The sequence below is a fragment of the Monodelphis domestica genome, chromosome 2, assembly GCF_027887165.1.
Source record: "Monodelphis domestica isolate mMonDom1 chromosome 2, mMonDom1.pri, whole genome shotgun sequence".
In the NCBI taxonomy this organism is placed as follows: domain Eukaryota; kingdom Metazoa; phylum Chordata; class Mammalia; order Didelphimorphia; family Didelphidae; genus Monodelphis; species Monodelphis domestica.
Genome location: NC_077228.1, coordinates 112,855,910 through 112,873,282, shown reverse-complemented (window position 1 = coordinate 112,873,282; position 17,373 = coordinate 112,855,910). Strand labels below are relative to the sequence as shown.

The window sequence follows — 17,373 nt, the reverse complement described above, 5'->3', positions numbered from 1 at the left end:
GGGGCACAGGAATCAGAGGATACAACCTTTGATTTTCCGGACCCTGATGTCCTGCTACCCGTTGTCCCTGTCCACTGCCCTCCCCATACTGGTGAACCCCATGTTGCCTTGGGGGTGGGTAACACTTATTGTGCTTATCTATTGGACACTGGAGCTACCAGGTCTGTATTGAAGAGTGTACCAGATTTAAATTGTTATTCTGTTGATTCACAAAGTGTGGTGGGGGTGTCAGGAATACCCCAAAGAGTTGAAAGACTTGCCCCTGGAATGGTGTCTGTGGGACCCCTGGAGGTGCAGCATTCCTTTCTTTTGGTGCCTGACTCCCCTTTGAATTTGCTGGGGAGAGACCTTCTATGCAAGCTCAGAGCCACAATAACTTGTTCACCAGATGGTTCTTTATCATTGGAAGTACCAGAGGAATCTTTAAATTTACTCCCTGTACTTCTCTCGGAAAATTAGGAGGCAAAAGAGCCTTCCACTTTTGAAATACCTAAGGATATACTGGAGTCTCTTTGGGCCACATCTTCTTCCGATGTAGGCTTACTTAAATCTGCTGTTCCTGTGCGGATAAAAACTAAATCTAGCCCACCTCCTTCCATCCCTCAGTATCCCCTCTCAAAGGAGGCAATTGAGGGTATTACACCAGTTATTAACTCATTAATAGAACAGGGAATAATAATCCCTTGCAAATCTGAATACAACATGCCCATCCTGCCAGTTAAAAAACCAAAAAGAGGGCCCGATGGCAAGCACCTCTATAGATTCATACAGGATCTGAGGGCAGTGAATGATCACGTTATAAAGAGACACTCCTTAGTTTCTAACAGAAATACTATTATTTCCTCTATTCCTAGCACAGCTACATACTTTACAGTAGTAGACTTGTGTTCATTCATAAAAATGGTCATTTTGGCACCCAGGGCATCGTGGACTCTGTTAAGAGAGTATGGATAGCCCCTGGTATAACTACTATAGCCTCTAAAGTATGTTCAGCCTGCTCTACCTGCCAGGCATATAACCAACATGCATTTCATGGAAAAGCCTTTGGTGGACGTCCTCTGGCTTACACACCTTTTGAACATCTACAGATAGATTTCATAATGATGCCAAAGGCTGGACATTAGTAGATCAACTAAACAGATGGCCGGAAGCATTTCCTGCAACCCGAGCCATGGCGGATTTTGTTGCAAAGATACTTTTAAAGGAAATTATTCCTTGTTTTGGTCTGCCAGCACGTATTGATTCCGATAGGGGGAGTCATTTTACTGATTCTTTTCTAAATCAGATATATTCTTGCTTGGGAATAACTCCCAAATTTCATGTTCCATATCATCCCCAGAGCTCAGGCCAAGTAGAGAGGATGAACAAAGAACTTAAAACTATGATTGGCAAATTATGCACTGAGACCCATTTAAAATGGCCTGAAATTCTCCCGCTGGCCCTATTTTATCTTAGAAGCAGGCCTAGAGGAGACTTACATATTTCACCATTTGAGATGCTTTTTGGACATCCGCCTATACAGGCTAAGCCTTTCTCCCCGGCATATACCTCACTATTAGGGGGAGATATTACTATTGCTTCCTATATACAGGAGTTACAGCACAAACTACGTGAACTTCATGAATCCGGAGCTGCAGTACAAGCTGGACCACTAGACTTTTCTCTGCATGACCTGAATCCAGGAGATAAAGTTTATATTAAGAATTTCAAGCGTACTGGAGCAACTCAGCCTTCGTGGGAAGGACCATTCCAAATATTGTTAACTACTCCAACATCCATAAAGATTGGAGAAAAGGACTCTTGGATTCATTGCTCACATGTGAAGAAAGCATCTTTTGCTGAGACTGATTGACTGAAACCTATCGCATGCATTGGAGATAATAATCCTTAGACAAGTGGATGCTGTTTTTTTTGAGAACGCATTGAATTACTGATTTTTTCCTTATTTTTATTATTTATTTTCTTTATTTTGATTAGAATATTTTATTTTTTCTCATTTTTGTACTTAAGGTACACATAATTAATATTAATATTTTTTTCCTGCAGTAATAGAAGTTAATATATATTCTTGCTATAATATCAATATATACCTAAAAGCTTTATACTATGGGAACCTGCCATTTATTGATAAAATATTATAGGACTGTGATTAATGTTTATGTATGATTCCAGAAAAAGGGATAAAAAACAAGGAGCACAGACTTAACCTGAATAGTGCCCAAAAGAGCACACATGAAATACTAATGTGAGACTTGAGGTTGCGATGCTTGACATATGTTAAATCGTAGGACTTCCTTGTATCTACACTCTTTACGAAGTACTTATACAAGTACAAAGTTTGACTATCATGCTGGCTCCCTATATCCCTGAGAATGACAAAAAAATCAGACGAGGGAATGACATTTCCCCATCAAAATAGAATTCTAATTATTTTCTTTCTTATATTATGGCAACTTCCTGTGGTCTTGGCTGCAAATGGCTAGATGACATATTACTGCATTCTGTCCTACAGACTTGTGGGATAGAAATTACTTTATATTGGACCTATACAAGGCCTATTTTGAATTTTTCTTATGTTTTTGATTGTTTTTCTATTCTTTTGATAATTGATTCATACACCCCCGTAACTGAACATTGCATTCTGAGCTAAACTTGATGTTTTTTAACACCTACTTCAGGGGGAATTGCATTTTAATTTAAAATCTAAGAATTTCTGAATTTTTTGTTTGAGATTGTATTTTTATAAAAATCCAAGAATTTTGATTTTTTTGTTTAAGATTGTACTTTTATAAAAATTCAAGCGTTGATTTTGTTCGAGAAAAGATCTTCAAGAAAGAAGCTTGAAACTTTTATATCCAGAGAATGAACTGTTGCAGAAAGATGCCAGAAAACCTACACTTCATCAAGAAGATCAAGAACGAACTTTGAATATGATTGATTGAACTGAACTTTGATTGAACATTTTTTGAAAATGTACACATTTATGCCAAAAGGGACTGCCCCTAATTTGGCTTTCTGTCAATGCGCCTAGCAAAACATTGGTTTTGCTTTATTTTCTTTTCTATTTCCTCTCTCACTATTCTAATTTCTCTTAGAAAATTGAATATCATGTATATCTATAGTTAGAAGTACATTTAGGATTACAAATTGATTATGTTAAATGATCAATGGGGAGACTAGTCTCCCAATGATCATCAGGGGGGATTATAAACCTTAAAATTTCACAGACTTATGAATGTTAAAAATTTTACTCCACATTGAGGAATCCTCCAATTCCCTACTTGAAATAATTTCCTACCAGATAGTGAGAACTCTACTTGAATGTGAAAACTCCTTGCTATGGGAGGATCTCTACTCCATCCCTACTTAAGACTGCTTTAGGGGAGAATACTCCTTGCTAAACAATGAAAGTACTCGAAAACCATACTTATAAAGGAAAGGAGTTCTTTGAGCCATGGCTGTTTTTAGAATTGATACTAGGATGCTAGGTGCCTATAAAGGTGGGGCAACTTGTAAACTACTTAGACCTAAAAGGTGAAAACTTACTCAGAGGTTTTCTCTTAATGAAATTAGTCGACACAGCAGCATTTTTTTCTGACTTACTAAAGAGCTTAATCTACTCAGCTGTGAATTCAAAATGGGCTGTCTTTTGGAAAACATCTACAGTGATTGGTAGATGGAAGAACTTAGGGGAGGTGACATAGGAGATTTTACCCTTAAAAATGAGAGCTCAGAGAAGAGCTGGAAGTGCATTCTGAAACATTCAGATTGAGCAGCTCATTCTGAAACATTCAGATTGAGGAGGACTCATTTTGAGGAAGACTGATTCTGAAACATTTAGATGGAGGAGGGAGCTGGTGAAAGCAGCTGAGATGATGCTGGCCTGGTGTCACTAGAATCCCTGCTTAGACAGATCTTGTGGTGAGTGTTAAAAAACTGACTGATTTCTCTCTTAAGACTCAGGTCTAGGCCATGTTGGCTTAAGGCCCTTCATACTTATTTCCTTTTTCTCTCTTTCTCTCTTTTCTTTAATTCCACATTTGTATTAATTAAAATCTCTATAAAACCCAGTTGACTTGGGTATTTGAATAATTGGGAATATTTCCCTGGTGACCACCTTATATTTGATTTAAAAACCAAGACACTGTAGTGAAACATATTTTCAGCGGTCAAATTTACTCACCCTCTCTTATATCTATCACAATTTATATCTTCCACTATTTTAATCACTACAGTTTAAGACCTCAACCATGTTAAATCTAACAGGGGGGAGGCTTGTTGCTCTGGGGCATCTTCAACATCAATCAATAGAGAAGACGTCTCCTCAGGCTATCTTAGTTGGCCCATTTCTTGGGAACCCCATTTTCCAAAGATAGCCTCTCAGAAGGGGCATCTTCCTTCTTTTACCTCACCAGCAGCCATATTCCCTCTCTCTCTTCAACTCCTCCATTCCCTGTTATAAAACCTTCCTTTATCCCCTGTTCTTCAATCCCCTACATTTTCCTTATAAATATCACACTACATCTTAATAAAGAATGTTTGAGAGTTATTGTAGCCAAAACCATTCATCATCATAAAGTCAGTCAAGTGATGCCATCTCCAAACTTCGGTAGAGTTGCCCCTGGACCCTTGCTCTATAAGTCATCACTGGGCCATACCCCAATGCCTTTCCACATTAATAGGATCTGTAGAGCCTGTACTAACAAAGACATTGCCTTCCAATAGTTACTTATATATCATGACAGAGAAATGTTTTAAAACTATTACTGAACTACCATCAACCAGAGGAGGAGGCCCATGTATGGTTTTAAAGGATGTTTTACAAGCCCTAAAAATAGAAAAACAGAATAACAAAACTAAATGAGTTAACTCACACTCCACTTCCTCAAGAAAAACTTACCCTTCATCACAAGAATATTCAATTTTTGAGCCAAACAGGATATCAGTTGGTGTCATAATTTGACCATGATCTGGTGTTACTGGAGTTGGACATGATTTTTCTAAAAAAAATAATAAAATTTGACATTTATATAATATTGTAAAGTTTTAAAAGTTATTCATACACATGAATATAGTCAGATAGATCTAGAGAGAGATACTGATATACCTCAAATTGGGTGTTTTTATAGATATTAATTAAATGCCTTCTATGCACATGTTATCCAAGACACTGAAGGTTCAAAGATCTTCCTATAAAACACCTAATTTGCACCCCAAAGTAACTCAATGTGGAAGATATGGTAGGTATTATCTACATTTGAAAAATTAGGAAATTGAGGCCAAAAGGGCTAGGTAACTTGACTATGCTTACCCAGCTACTAAGTGTCAAGAGATATAGTTTAATCATACATTGTCTCCAAATTCAGCACCTCAAATAACAGAAGCATATTAATGATGCCACTTGTTGAATGTACTGAATGTAGCACAAACCAACCAACCAACAAGCATTTATTCAATTTATTTATTAAATGCCTATTATATGCTAGGAATTTTGCCAATCATTTTAATACATTTTAAAAGAGGAAAAAAAAATTAATGAACTAACCAACACATTAGTTTTTTCTGATAGTTCATATGTTTTACACTCCTAGTTCCCCCATCTAGAAGAAAAGAAAAGGCATACTAATCTCAGTCAGTCTTATTTTTTAGTTCTTTCTCTCTTACATAGCCAAATTACTATACATTGTTTTCCTGGTAGTACCTATTTCCCTCCATATAAATTCATATAAATTTTCTCACAACTCACTAAATTCTTCATGTTGTTTCTTAATGGTACAATAATATCCCACTGCATTCACATATCACATTTTGCTTAATTATTCTCTAATCAAAATATATCTTTACTACCACATGTTTTATGAATATGAATAATATTATTACGAATATTTTAATGAAAAAGACCTTTATTTCTTTGACCACTTTGGGGTATGCCTAGTAGTGTAATCTCTTATAGCCTCTCCAATGATGACTATGCCTATCTTTAGTTATCTTTGCCAATTCACTAAGTGTGAGATGATGTCTCCAAATTGTTTTGATTTGCACATTTCTCTTATTAATGATTTTGAGCAATCTTTCATAGGGTTAGTTTGCAATCCTTTTTAAAACTGTTTGTTTATATCCTTTAACTACTGATCTACTAGAAAATGGTCTTAATATTTGTGTGAGTTCCTTATTTGGATAGCAAACCTCATCACACTTATTATACAAAGATTTTTTCCCAATCAATATCATCCCTTCTTTTCCTAATTGCACTGATCATGCAAAAGCATGATTTTAATTTCATTTAACTAAAATTATTTGTGTTTTTTGTGATCATCTCTCATTTGGTCCTATTTAGAGAATCTTCCCTCTTGCCATAGTTTTGAAAGGTACCTGATCTAGATCTTTTCTAAATTTTTATGGTCTGATCTTTTAATATCCAGGTTGCACATTCCTTTTTTGGTAGAGAAGTGGAAAATTATGAGTGCAAGATGATACAAATTGTTAGATGTGATCAACATAACTGAGTAACTGTTTTTCTTTGTTACAAGGAATGAGCACTGGGTGGAAGGGTCCATTTGGAAGTGGGAGAAAGGAGAGAACTATATTCAGAAATGACTGATATAAAAACAGAAGGTATCAATGAAAATTATTACTGAAAATAAAATTAACACTATAAAGATTTTTTGGAAAGTATGAAAAATGTATCATGGGAAAAAATATGGTTTTGGTAGTTCAACATAAATAAATGAAAAATTCTCCCCTAAAACCTACTAAAATACAATATAGTGATAGAATTACTCACTTTTACAAGATTCTGAGATGGGTGACCAGCTTCCATCATCCTGACAAATACTGAGGAGTGGACCTAATTTAATGAGAGAATGTCCAGGCCGGCATACAAAAGTCACAGTGCTATTAATAGGAAAGTAATTTTGACTTATGAATGCACTATCTGGTTGCATAGTATTATACCGGGGTGGCTGATTACAGCTACCTGGGAATAAAAGAAAGAAGAATAAGAAAAAAAGAAATTCAGTCATCATTGAAAACAGATACAAGTCAAGAGGACTAGCAAAAGGAAAAACATTTTGAAGAGTTGATCAAAATATTCTCTTCTAAAACCTTACAAAGGAAAAAAACCCATAATTAGTACTCTATATATCAAAAATATCCTTTAGTCTTTGAATGGGAATGAGTTCAATGGTACATGCAATAGAGAAGATGTCATTCTGTATTTTATTACACATGTTCACTCATTTCTTTGAGGAATCTCTTGATAATCAAATGAAAAAGAACTTATTAAGTACCTACTCTGTAACAGGCACATCTGCTAGGTAGCAGGGATACATTTACTAAAGTGGTACAGCTTTCTCCAAGAAGTTTATTTCTAGTGGGGGAAATAACATGCATAAATTAGAGCTAGGGAAGGGAGTTTTGGTCTGCAGAAGGAAGTCACAGGAATTCCCAAACAATTGTTCTATCCATTCTAGGAGCAATGTTATCACTGATGACTCCTTTTCCTAAGGCAAGCTAAAAGGGAAGAGGAGCATGAGGAAGTGAGAATATTCTTAGTGGCAGGGTAGATTGCAAGATGCTTGAGCTGAACAGACCCTGGTTTTCTTATATATGGATGAATGAAAGGTTAAACAGCAGTCTGGGGCTAGAGTCATAAAGGTACAGTAAAGTGAGTTTTAACTCATTCAACAAGTAATCAGGATATCTTGTATTCATATTAGTGGATTAACATGGGGAGAAGGTAGAGTTCCAGGTCGCTACTAGATTGATTAGTCTGTACTAAGTTCAATGCAACTGACAAATGGCATTATAAATATTCCTTAATTATTATTTCAAGTGCCAGTCAGGTCTTCTTATAAAGATTAACATACTGGAGGGCAAGGATTTGTCTTCTACATTCTCTTGTGTCTCATGAGCATAGTATTCTATCCAAGAAATGTAAACATGAAGTAAACTAGTAGCTCCTCAAGAAATACTGAATTTAAACTAATTCACACTTTAAACTGATGATGTACTAAAACATATCTAAAATATAGCATCATTTCTATTTCTTTGGGATCTAAAGATAGACCGAGCTTAAGGGCTTGGCCTCACTATAAGTATGGGTTAAGTACTTTTTCAATTGTTCAGTAAGGAGTTTACAACTTTATCTTCCCCTAAAGTATGCCTAAGTATGGGTGGAGTAAAATAAAGTTCTCACATACATTCCTGACTAAGTACCTCCATTGTTTAAAATGGGGAATGGCCTTAGCCAAATGTTCTAAGGTAGAGTCTGAGAATTTTTAAGATTCACATGTCTGAGAAATTTTAATATTCACACAATAAACCTAGCATTCAGATGATATAAGTAGGGTTCCAAAAGTGAAAAACCATTACCTCCAGGGTTCAAAGAATTTTGTGGGTTCAAACTCCTAAAATTATAGCTCACAAGCTCCAACCAGCATGTTTATCTTTTTGATTATTAGCCTATAGATATAAGCTCAAGGGAAAGACATTTACTAAGGATAGTAACAAAATAGCTAAACAACATTTCTACTATCTCCCCCTACCACCACCATAAACTTGGGGTACATTCTCCCCCCCATACACAAAACATCAGTTAAGAGTGAAGACAAAGAATACACTGGTAGTGAAGGGACCATGGAGGAAAAGATATGTCTCTAGTATCACAGGGCTTCAATGTCCTTTCTCTTCTTATAGTGTCATCAAGCTGCACCATCTGAGGACAGCAACTGTTGAGCAGGTGGCTCAAGCTAGGTTCCTGTGGCCTGCTCCTCTCTCAGTGCCTCACTAGTTCCTTCTTGAATCCACAGTTGGCTCTCTTCTCTCTGCCAGAAGTCATACTCCTTTGAGTCACTTCCACTGATTCTGTATTCCGTGCTAGATTCTGGGTCTCCTACTTGACCAGTAGGGAAGATGCTGTGGACAATGGGGCTGAAAACAATAAAACACCTCACCCCAAACCATTTTCAACCTCTTGCTATGTGCTCTGGTAGAGCGTAGGGGCCACACTCCACAATCTGTTTTGTTTCTTGGCCCTCTGTGCTCCCTATACAAAATGGTATTCCCCTAGGTGAATCAGTCTGCTCCAACACACAAAAGATGAATAAAGGAGTGAATGAGTGGGGCTCTCTCCAGGACTGGCAAGTTTAGCTTTTGAAAAATCACCAGGAATGCAACCAACTTTTTGCCAGTCAATTGTAAGCTGCCCTACCCTTTCCAGCAGTGAAACTGCATATTTTGTAAAAGGGTAATAAAGTATAAACAAGTCTTCATGGTTTATTTAAAACATGTTATAGACCCCTTTTATTATTATATCAACTACCTGAAGGGTGTATGATTGGTTATGGGCTAACTCTGCACACACCCATATACTCACACCCCCTCTCCCTCAAGGCACTTGGGATGTGTAAGGATATTTGTCCTGGTGCTAAACATCACTAGATTTACCTTTTAGTTCCTGCAGTTGATTGTTAAATTCGAATCCTATATCCTATTTACAGATTATCAACTGCTGCTTCAGCCTCTTTTAAAAGCCACTTTTTTAAAAAATCAAAAATAAATTTGTCCTTCAAAGGGTAATAGAAAAACCACATAGAGGACCAACTATTTTAGACTTGATTCTAACAAGAAAGAATTGATGTAGTAGAAATACAAGGTAGTAACTACTTAACTTTAGAATTCATGATTGAGAAATGATGGAAACAAACCTGAATACCCCCTAGATTTTAGGGAAATATTTCTCCTTCAGAGAAAGGAAAGGCCTAAAATTTCTACAAATTTATCCCAGAAAGAATGAGAAGCTCAAAAAGGAAATTCTAAAGCCATAAGGAAATCATTCAGGTGTGGAAAAAAGAGGAAGTTGTTTAAAGAACTATGTAGATATGCAGGGAGCTATTCGTTAATTTGAATTTTTAAAAAAATGTTCAACAAAGACTACAATAACACTAAAAAGCAGTGAAATCAATGCATTTTAATGAACAACCTCAATCCCAGAAAACTTATTTTGAAACATCATTTCTCTCTGAGGAGAGACAATTGGAATGCTGCCAGATGCAATTTTATCAAGTTGGCTTCGTGTTAACATTTTTCTTTGTTAAAAGGAAGAGTTTGTGTGATGGTTTTTAAGAATTTAAGAATGAATGGCTAAAGTAATGGCTATAAGGAATATGTACAAAACAAAAATCAACTTGATAAAACTTTCATTTTTACAAAAATACAGACAGAACCTGTATTTTAATGTAAAGGATTGTTAGATATCATTGAGGAGGCATTGAAATAAATGAGATGCTGTTGGAAATGTAAGAGATGTTCAAAGTACTATAAAGGGCCTCTGTCTCAATTTTTTAAAATGTAAGGAGTGATGAGTAAATTTTTAAAAAGTTCAGTAAGTCTGTCTTTAATTCCTGGCAAAGTTTTGAATGATTAGTGAATATCTAGAAAAGGATCTGGACATCAGAAGTCTACTTAGTTTCATCAAAAACAAGTTATGCTAGACTAACCTTATTTTCTTTTGTTAACAGTTACTCTGTTTCATGTAGTAAACAGAGAAAAAAGTGAGAAAGTCAAGTCAAGAAGCAGATTGGTAGAGTATGACATCAGTATTCTACCAGAGCACACAGCAAGGATTGAAAGTGGGAGTAAAATGGATTATATTCTCAGCCTTATTATAGGTAGTATCTTGTCTACTGGTCCAATAGAAGACACTAAATTCAGCAGGGAACAGAGAATCAGTGGAAATAGTTCAAAGGAGTATAACAGCAGAGAAAAGAGCCAACTGTGGATTCAAGAAGTAATTAGCCCTGGCAAAGAGGAGGGGACAAGTCAAGGGAACCCAATAATTTCCTGGTTGGTAGATCAAGCAAATATTATACATATAAATTTACTAAAATTTTAAAAAAGTATTTGGACAAGATGAAAATATAGAGAAAAGATAGATTTTGTGGATTTCAAATTGCCTCCCTGACAGGCCCCAAAAGTAGTCTTATTAACAGCCTATTAACTTAGGAAGACATTTCCAGTAAAATGTCCCAGATGTCTCTCTCATTCCTAATATATCATTTTAATCAACAAAATGCTCATCAAAGCTGCAGATGATCTGAAGTTAAAGATAGAAATAGGTAACAGAGTAGACAGGGTCAGAATCCAAAAGGATCTCAAATGACTAGAATATTGAGCTAAAATCTAATAAGATTACATTTATCCCTGTTAAATTTAAATTCTCATACTTTTTGTCAAAAAACACACTTTTCAAGTACATAATCAGAGAGAAGATTAAAGTGAAAGTCTGTTTGAAAAAGACTGGAGGTTTTAGCAGACTAACAGTTTGATGAATCAACAATATAAAATGGTACTGTGATGAAGCCCAAGGTTTCATTAGAGAACCACAGCCAGAACACAGATAAACAGCTGAATTTCAGTGTGTGACCTTTTCAGAAGGATCATTGGAATGTACATTTGAAGGTAGAAGGGACTTAAGAGGAAATTGAGGCTAACCCTCTAACCCTTTCCTTTAACAGGAAAATATACAGGAAAACAATGGCCAAGAACTGTGATGGGCACTGAAATTAGTTGTATTAGAACAAGTGGAAAGAAACGAGAACTTATTAGTTTGACAAAGATTTTGAGGAAACACAATAGCCATCTTCAAGTATTTAAAGAATTTAACTTACTCTATTTAAGTTTCAGAAAATAAAACTAAGAGCAATGGAATGGATGAGAAAAGATGGAAACAAACCTGCATACCCCCTAGATTAGATTTCTCCTTCAGAGAAAGGAAAGGCCTAAAATTTCTACAAATTTATCCCAGAAAGAATGAGAAGCTCAAAAAGGAAATTCTAAAGCCATAAGGAAATCATTCAGGTGTGGAAAAAAGAGGAAGTTGTTTAAAGAACTATGTAAATATGCAGGAGAAAGAGAGGCAGATCTAAGTTTGATATATGGAAAATCTTCCTAATAATAACTATCAAAAGTGATGGGCTGTTTCAGGATATAGTGAATTATTCTGTTCCCAAGCCAATGTAGGTCTTTAAATAAAGGCTGAATTACTATTTGCCAGTTATGTTGTAGAAGATGTTCTTATTCAAGGATGGTTAGGGTAATATGGCCTATAACAGTGATGGTGAACCTATGATACGGGTGTCAAAGATGGCAAGTAGAGCACTCTCTGTGGGCATACAGCTAACCTCCCCCCCCCCCCCCCCCCCGAGTTCATTACTAGAAAGGCAGAGGGACTTAAGCAGTTGTTCCCCTCTCCACCATGCCTGATGACATTTTTTCACATCCCTGCCCCTCTACCTAGCAGCCCAATGGGAATGCACAGGGGGTAAGGTGGGCAGCTCAAAGGTGGCAGAACTGGAGGGAGAGGAGGGCTCAGGACATTTCCCTCCCCCTTTCTATGAGGACATTCCTCACTTTACTTATCCCTCCATCCAGTAGCCCAATGGAAGCAGTTTTGTGGGGGGGGGGGATATCAGGGGGAGTGGGGACACCCAGCATGTGGTAGAGGGGAGGGACATGGCATGCAGTCTCTGGAGGGGCAAGCCTGGCACTGGGGGGGGTAGTGGTGGGGTGGGGATGGGGCCTGGCACTCCATCTCTAAAAGGTTTTCTATCACTGGCCTATAAGGTCCCTTCCAATTCAGATTTGGGGATTCTAGAATTTGTTGCTTTCTAACTTAGCATGGGCTTTGAAATCAGATAACTAACAAATTTAGAAATGTATAAAATAGAATATCCTATGAGGAAAGTATCATCCCTAAAACACAAGAACCATTACTGCCAAGACTTCATGATATCTATTTTGGCCTCTTAAGAGGCCTATGTTTGTTTACTTTTGGTTCTTTGCTGTATTCCACCTCATGGAGGCTGCTTGCTAAGTGCCTTTAAATAAGTGAAGTATGAGTCAGAAAATATCTTACTGAATATGAGTGCTCCCTCCAACAATACAGATTGTAACACACACACACACATATACCCCCACCCTCTTAATCCTGTTCAATTCTTGTCTAAGTCTTCCTATAAAATCTTGAACTGAGTGGTGCTGATTACCAAAATGATTTCATTTGTGGAGGGAAAAAAAAAGACCAATGGAATGGAATAAAGAGCACAGAAACAGAACTGTACATATTCATATGTATGTATATATGTTTGATCAAATTTGTAGAAAATAAAAGCTAGACTAAGGATTATTTAACAAATATTTTTTGGAAAACCAAATAGCAATATGACAAAACTTAAGCAACTTACATAAAAAACTATATATTACAGACTTAAACATGAAAAAATAATCATTAAAAATTAAAAGAATGTTTTACCTCAGTTGTGAAGGGCATGTAAAATTATTAAAGAAATAAGAGAAATTATATAGCAAGACATACTAATTCAACACCATAAAATTATAAACAAAAATATCCAATAATTCAATAGAACAAATATTAAGGTTTACTATGTATAAGACACAAAAAGAGAAACAAAAGATTAGAAATGTTGTATCAAAAATTCTATGACAACTCAATATCTAAAATAAGGAACCAGTACAAATATTAAAGGACAACACTCAATTCACTTTGCATAAAAGGTCAATTTGTAAGTAAAAGCACCTTGTCAATAATGACTTGAAAAAAAAATTCAACCTCAGTACAGATCAAAGAAATGCAAACTGTTAAGGGTAAAAAACTTTAACATTATATATACTTCAAACTGGTCCTACAGAAAGAAAAAGAAAATTTAATAACTATGGAGAAATGATGAAGACCAGGAGATAGAAGGAAAAAGGAATAAGTCGTTAGGGATACTTATAATGTTAAAATTCAAAGAATTATAGGTTTAGAGCTGGAATTGACTTTACAGGGCATTATGTCTAATCCCCTCATTTTACAGATTAGGAAAATATGGCAGAAAAAAATTATTTAACTCTCTGAGACAGAGTATGGACCCAGACTGTGTTCAATGTCTTATCCATCAGGCCATGCTGACTTTATCCATTTTATGTACTTAGTATTTAACAAGCAAACTATCTACCTTAAAAATAAACATAAGTTAACAACTTACGATTACAAAATTGTGGGATTTCTGACCATTCCACACCCTGGCAAGTAACTGAGTTTGATTTTCCAGGTATTTTAGCATAACCAGTATCACATTTGTAAGTTATGGTGGTTCCATCACCAAAGGTTTTATCAGCATCATAGCTTTCTTCTGGATGAGCATAAGGAATTGTTGGAGGAGTACTACAATTACCTAAAAAAAAAGTGATTATACAATTACAAACCATACACAATTCCAGCAAGAATGGAGTTATTCATGAAAAGAATCTTATTTTTTCTAAGCATATTTTCAAATCCAGCCTCAGATGGTCACTAGCTTAAGACTCTAGGAAAGTCACTTAACTTCTCTGCCAGAGTTTCCTCAACTGAAAAATGAGAACAGCAGCAGGGTTATTGTGAGGGTTATTATTGTAAAGCATGGAATGAGTTAATATTTGTAAAGTGCTTAGCACAGTTTCTGGCATAGAGTAGGCACTATAGAAATGCTAATTCCTTTCCCTTCCTTTTCAACTACAAAACCAGGTTTCTTTTTATACTTGGTATATATTTATAGAAAACAAAGTCTGAGATGATTTGGGTCATATCACAGTTAAAATTACTAACAAAAATTACCAGCATGAATTTATGGTGTAGGGAGGCATTGTGTTAATCAAAATTTGATTTTGAAACCTCATTGAACAATCTCTAGTTCCCTTTCTAGTGCTACATCAATAGAAACAGCTCCAAGATTTGAGCTTTCAACTGCTCTGACAAAGTATGAATTATTACTATAAAAAAATTCTCCCTGTAGGGTCCTAGATCCACTAGTGAAATGATTATTTCCAAGTAATTTTAGAAAGGAAGGGCATATATGGAATGGCAGTCAACTCTGAATATCCTTTTTTTCATTCCTTCTTTTTGATTCAGTCAACTTCAAATTGGATTGAGTTATAACTTTCAAAAAACCACACTAATTCTACACTAATATTAGGACTTGAGGAGTTTTTCTTCCAACTTAGGAGCCGTACAAGAAAATATTACTAGTGGGGCGATCCATACTCTCAGTATTGTTTGCTCAAGTCAGCATTAGTGCTAACCTCCTCCGCCTTAAGTAGTCTCCCAATTAACCCTCTGTTACAGGTCACAATAACACAGCTTTCTTAGGCAACTTAAAACAAAGATAACTCATCCATCCATTCTCTCGGTGACCAAAACCGCCACCACCTAGAAATTTTTTGGATGTGTAATAACTTCTATAGTTTTGGAAAAGTAGTCACCCCTGGGGGCAGCTAGGTAGCTTGAGAGCCAGGTTTAGAGATGAGAGTCTGTCTTGGGTTAAAATGTGGCCTCAGACACTCCCTAGCTGTGTGATTCTGGGGCAAATCACTTAACCCCCATTTTCTAGTCCTTTCTTCTGCCTAAGAACCAATACAAAACTACCAATTCTAAGACAGAACATGAGTTTTTGTTTTTTTTTTTTTAATACAGAATTGATCTAAGTTGGAAGGTACGAGTTTTAAAAAAATTGACTCCATGAGGCTATTTGGTTATTCTAAGGTTTCTTTTTCTAGGCAAAAAAAAAAATTGGAGGGAAGTGGTCTTGGTTTTTAAAGGCTATCCAAAAATCCTGGTCTCCCTCCTTTTTAGTAACCCTCTTAGACAGTTAACCAAGCTCGATTATCCCCTGAATTGATTAGACTGAGGCCGGTTAAGAGTTTCGTTTTTATCTTCATCCCCAGCCCGTGGTTTGGAGACGCCCGACACACAGCAGGTGGTCGATAAACACTTGATTCATTGAAAGACTTGGAATCCATTTCCATAAATCCACCGCGCGATGGTAACCATTATGGAAAGCCAGAATTTCCCAAATCGTGGGCCACTACAATGCCTCGTCTAAAAGGCCGGAGTTATTAGCCACTGGAAGGGAGCCTGGGGCGGCGCGAAGCGGACTCCATTAAGTGCGAATCTGCGGGTCCAGTGAGGTGGGGAAAGAGTAAGTGGCCGTCCCCACCACATCCCTCCTCAGCCCCTCCCCCTTCCCCCCCGCCCCGGTCCTCCGCAAGCCCTCCTCACCGCTGGCCCGCGGCAGGCCAAGCAGCGCCAGCGCCCAGAGGAGCCCCACGGAGGGGAGCCAGGCCTCGCGAAGGGGACACGCCCCCATGGCTGCGAGGCGGATCCGGCCGGAGACTAAGACGGCGATCCAGCACTCGTAGAAGACGCACGCGGAGACCGGAGCAGGGGCACCGGCTTCTCTCTCCGCCAGGCGTGTCCTCTCCCCGTTAACTGGCAGGGCCAGGAGCTGGCTTTAGGTAGGACTTCTTTGGAGAAGCTGACGATTAGTTAGGGTGGGTGCGGTGAGAGGCCGGATAAGAAGGAAAGGGGAAGCGCTTCCTGGAAGGAGGCGGCGCCGCCCTAACTTTGACTGTAACGCCGCTCCACCCTCCCGGGACTGTCGGGGATGGGCGGGGCGGGGGCGGAGCAGAGCAGAGGGGAGAGAAGAAGAACCGGAAGCTATGCAGGAGTGGGCAGGCACTTCCGCTGGTTCCCGAACCCCTTCCCCAGACCCCTAGACAGACCGTTAGCCTGAGTGGCTCCAGAATCTGCCTTGCAGGACCCGCCCTGCTTCTTATAGAAGGCTTTCCCCATGTGGGGCATGTGGGACTTTGTTGTTGTTGTTGTTTCTGGAGCCCCCTCTCAGGCAATTTCCCCCTCCCCCGCCCTAATTATTCTCTTTTCTGGATCTCTGGCTAACCTTCTCCAGGCTAGGGAGTTTGAGTCCTGCGGAAGGTACCTGACCCGGGTTGCCCATGCCCTTTGGCCTAAAGGAGAAGTAATAATAGGAAAATTAATTAGAATTTTCAAGGACCAGACCAACCATAGAGCCTTGATGTCCCTCAGGAAAGCAGATGAGGAGCATCTTTGGCCTGTATCCCTTGGGTGCATTATAAGGGTAATTATTTTTGTTGTTATCGCTAAGTTGCTTGGGATTCTTCCTGACCCCATTTTTATGGGATTTTCTAGGCGAAGATATGGAAGTGATTTAGCATTTCCTTTTCCTGGCTGGCCATTTTGCAGCAGAGGAAACTGAGGAAAACATTAAATAAATGACTTGCCCAGGATCACATAATGTCTGGGGCAGGATTTGAACTCAGGGCCTGGTGAAGCCTTCTATATCTATACATTGCACCAATTAGCTGTCCCCAAGATAATAATTATATCTCCCATTTATTTGTCGTTAGTTAATAAGCATTTCTTAAGCACCTAGTATGTGCCAGGCACTGTGTTAAGCCCTAGGGATACAAAAAAAAGTAAAAGACAAGTCTGAAGTTTCAACTTGAAAAAACATAAAA

General features: G+C 37.7%; 1 protein-coding gene across 8 annotated transcripts in view; it reads right to left on the bottom strand.

The window, feature by feature from the left end:
* Positions 1–16,482, bottom strand: part of LOC103094472 (membrane cofactor protein-like) — a 64,081-nt gene extending 47,599 nt beyond the window's left edge. For 4 of the 8 annotated variants that reach the window (XM_056815867.1, XM_056815868.1, XM_056815870.1 and 1 more), the window contains exons 1-4: positions 16,097–16,480; positions 14,049–14,237; positions 6,785–6,976; positions 4,901–5,000 (exon numbers count right to left, since the gene is read on the bottom strand). In XM_056815867.1, coding sequence (XP_056671845.1) covers positions 4,901–5,000; positions 6,785–6,976; positions 14,049–14,237; positions 16,097–16,184 — 569 coding nt within the window. In that variant the 5' untranslated portion in view covers positions 16,185–16,480. Of the gene's footprint in view, positions 1–4,900; positions 5,001–5,545; positions 5,601–6,784; positions 6,977–14,048; positions 14,238–16,096 lie in introns of those variants that run through there. The other 4 variants (XM_056815871.1, XM_056815873.1, XM_056815872.1 and 1 more) reach the window with 4 other exon arrangements.
* Between the last annotated feature and the right edge of the window lie 891 nt (positions 16,483–17,373).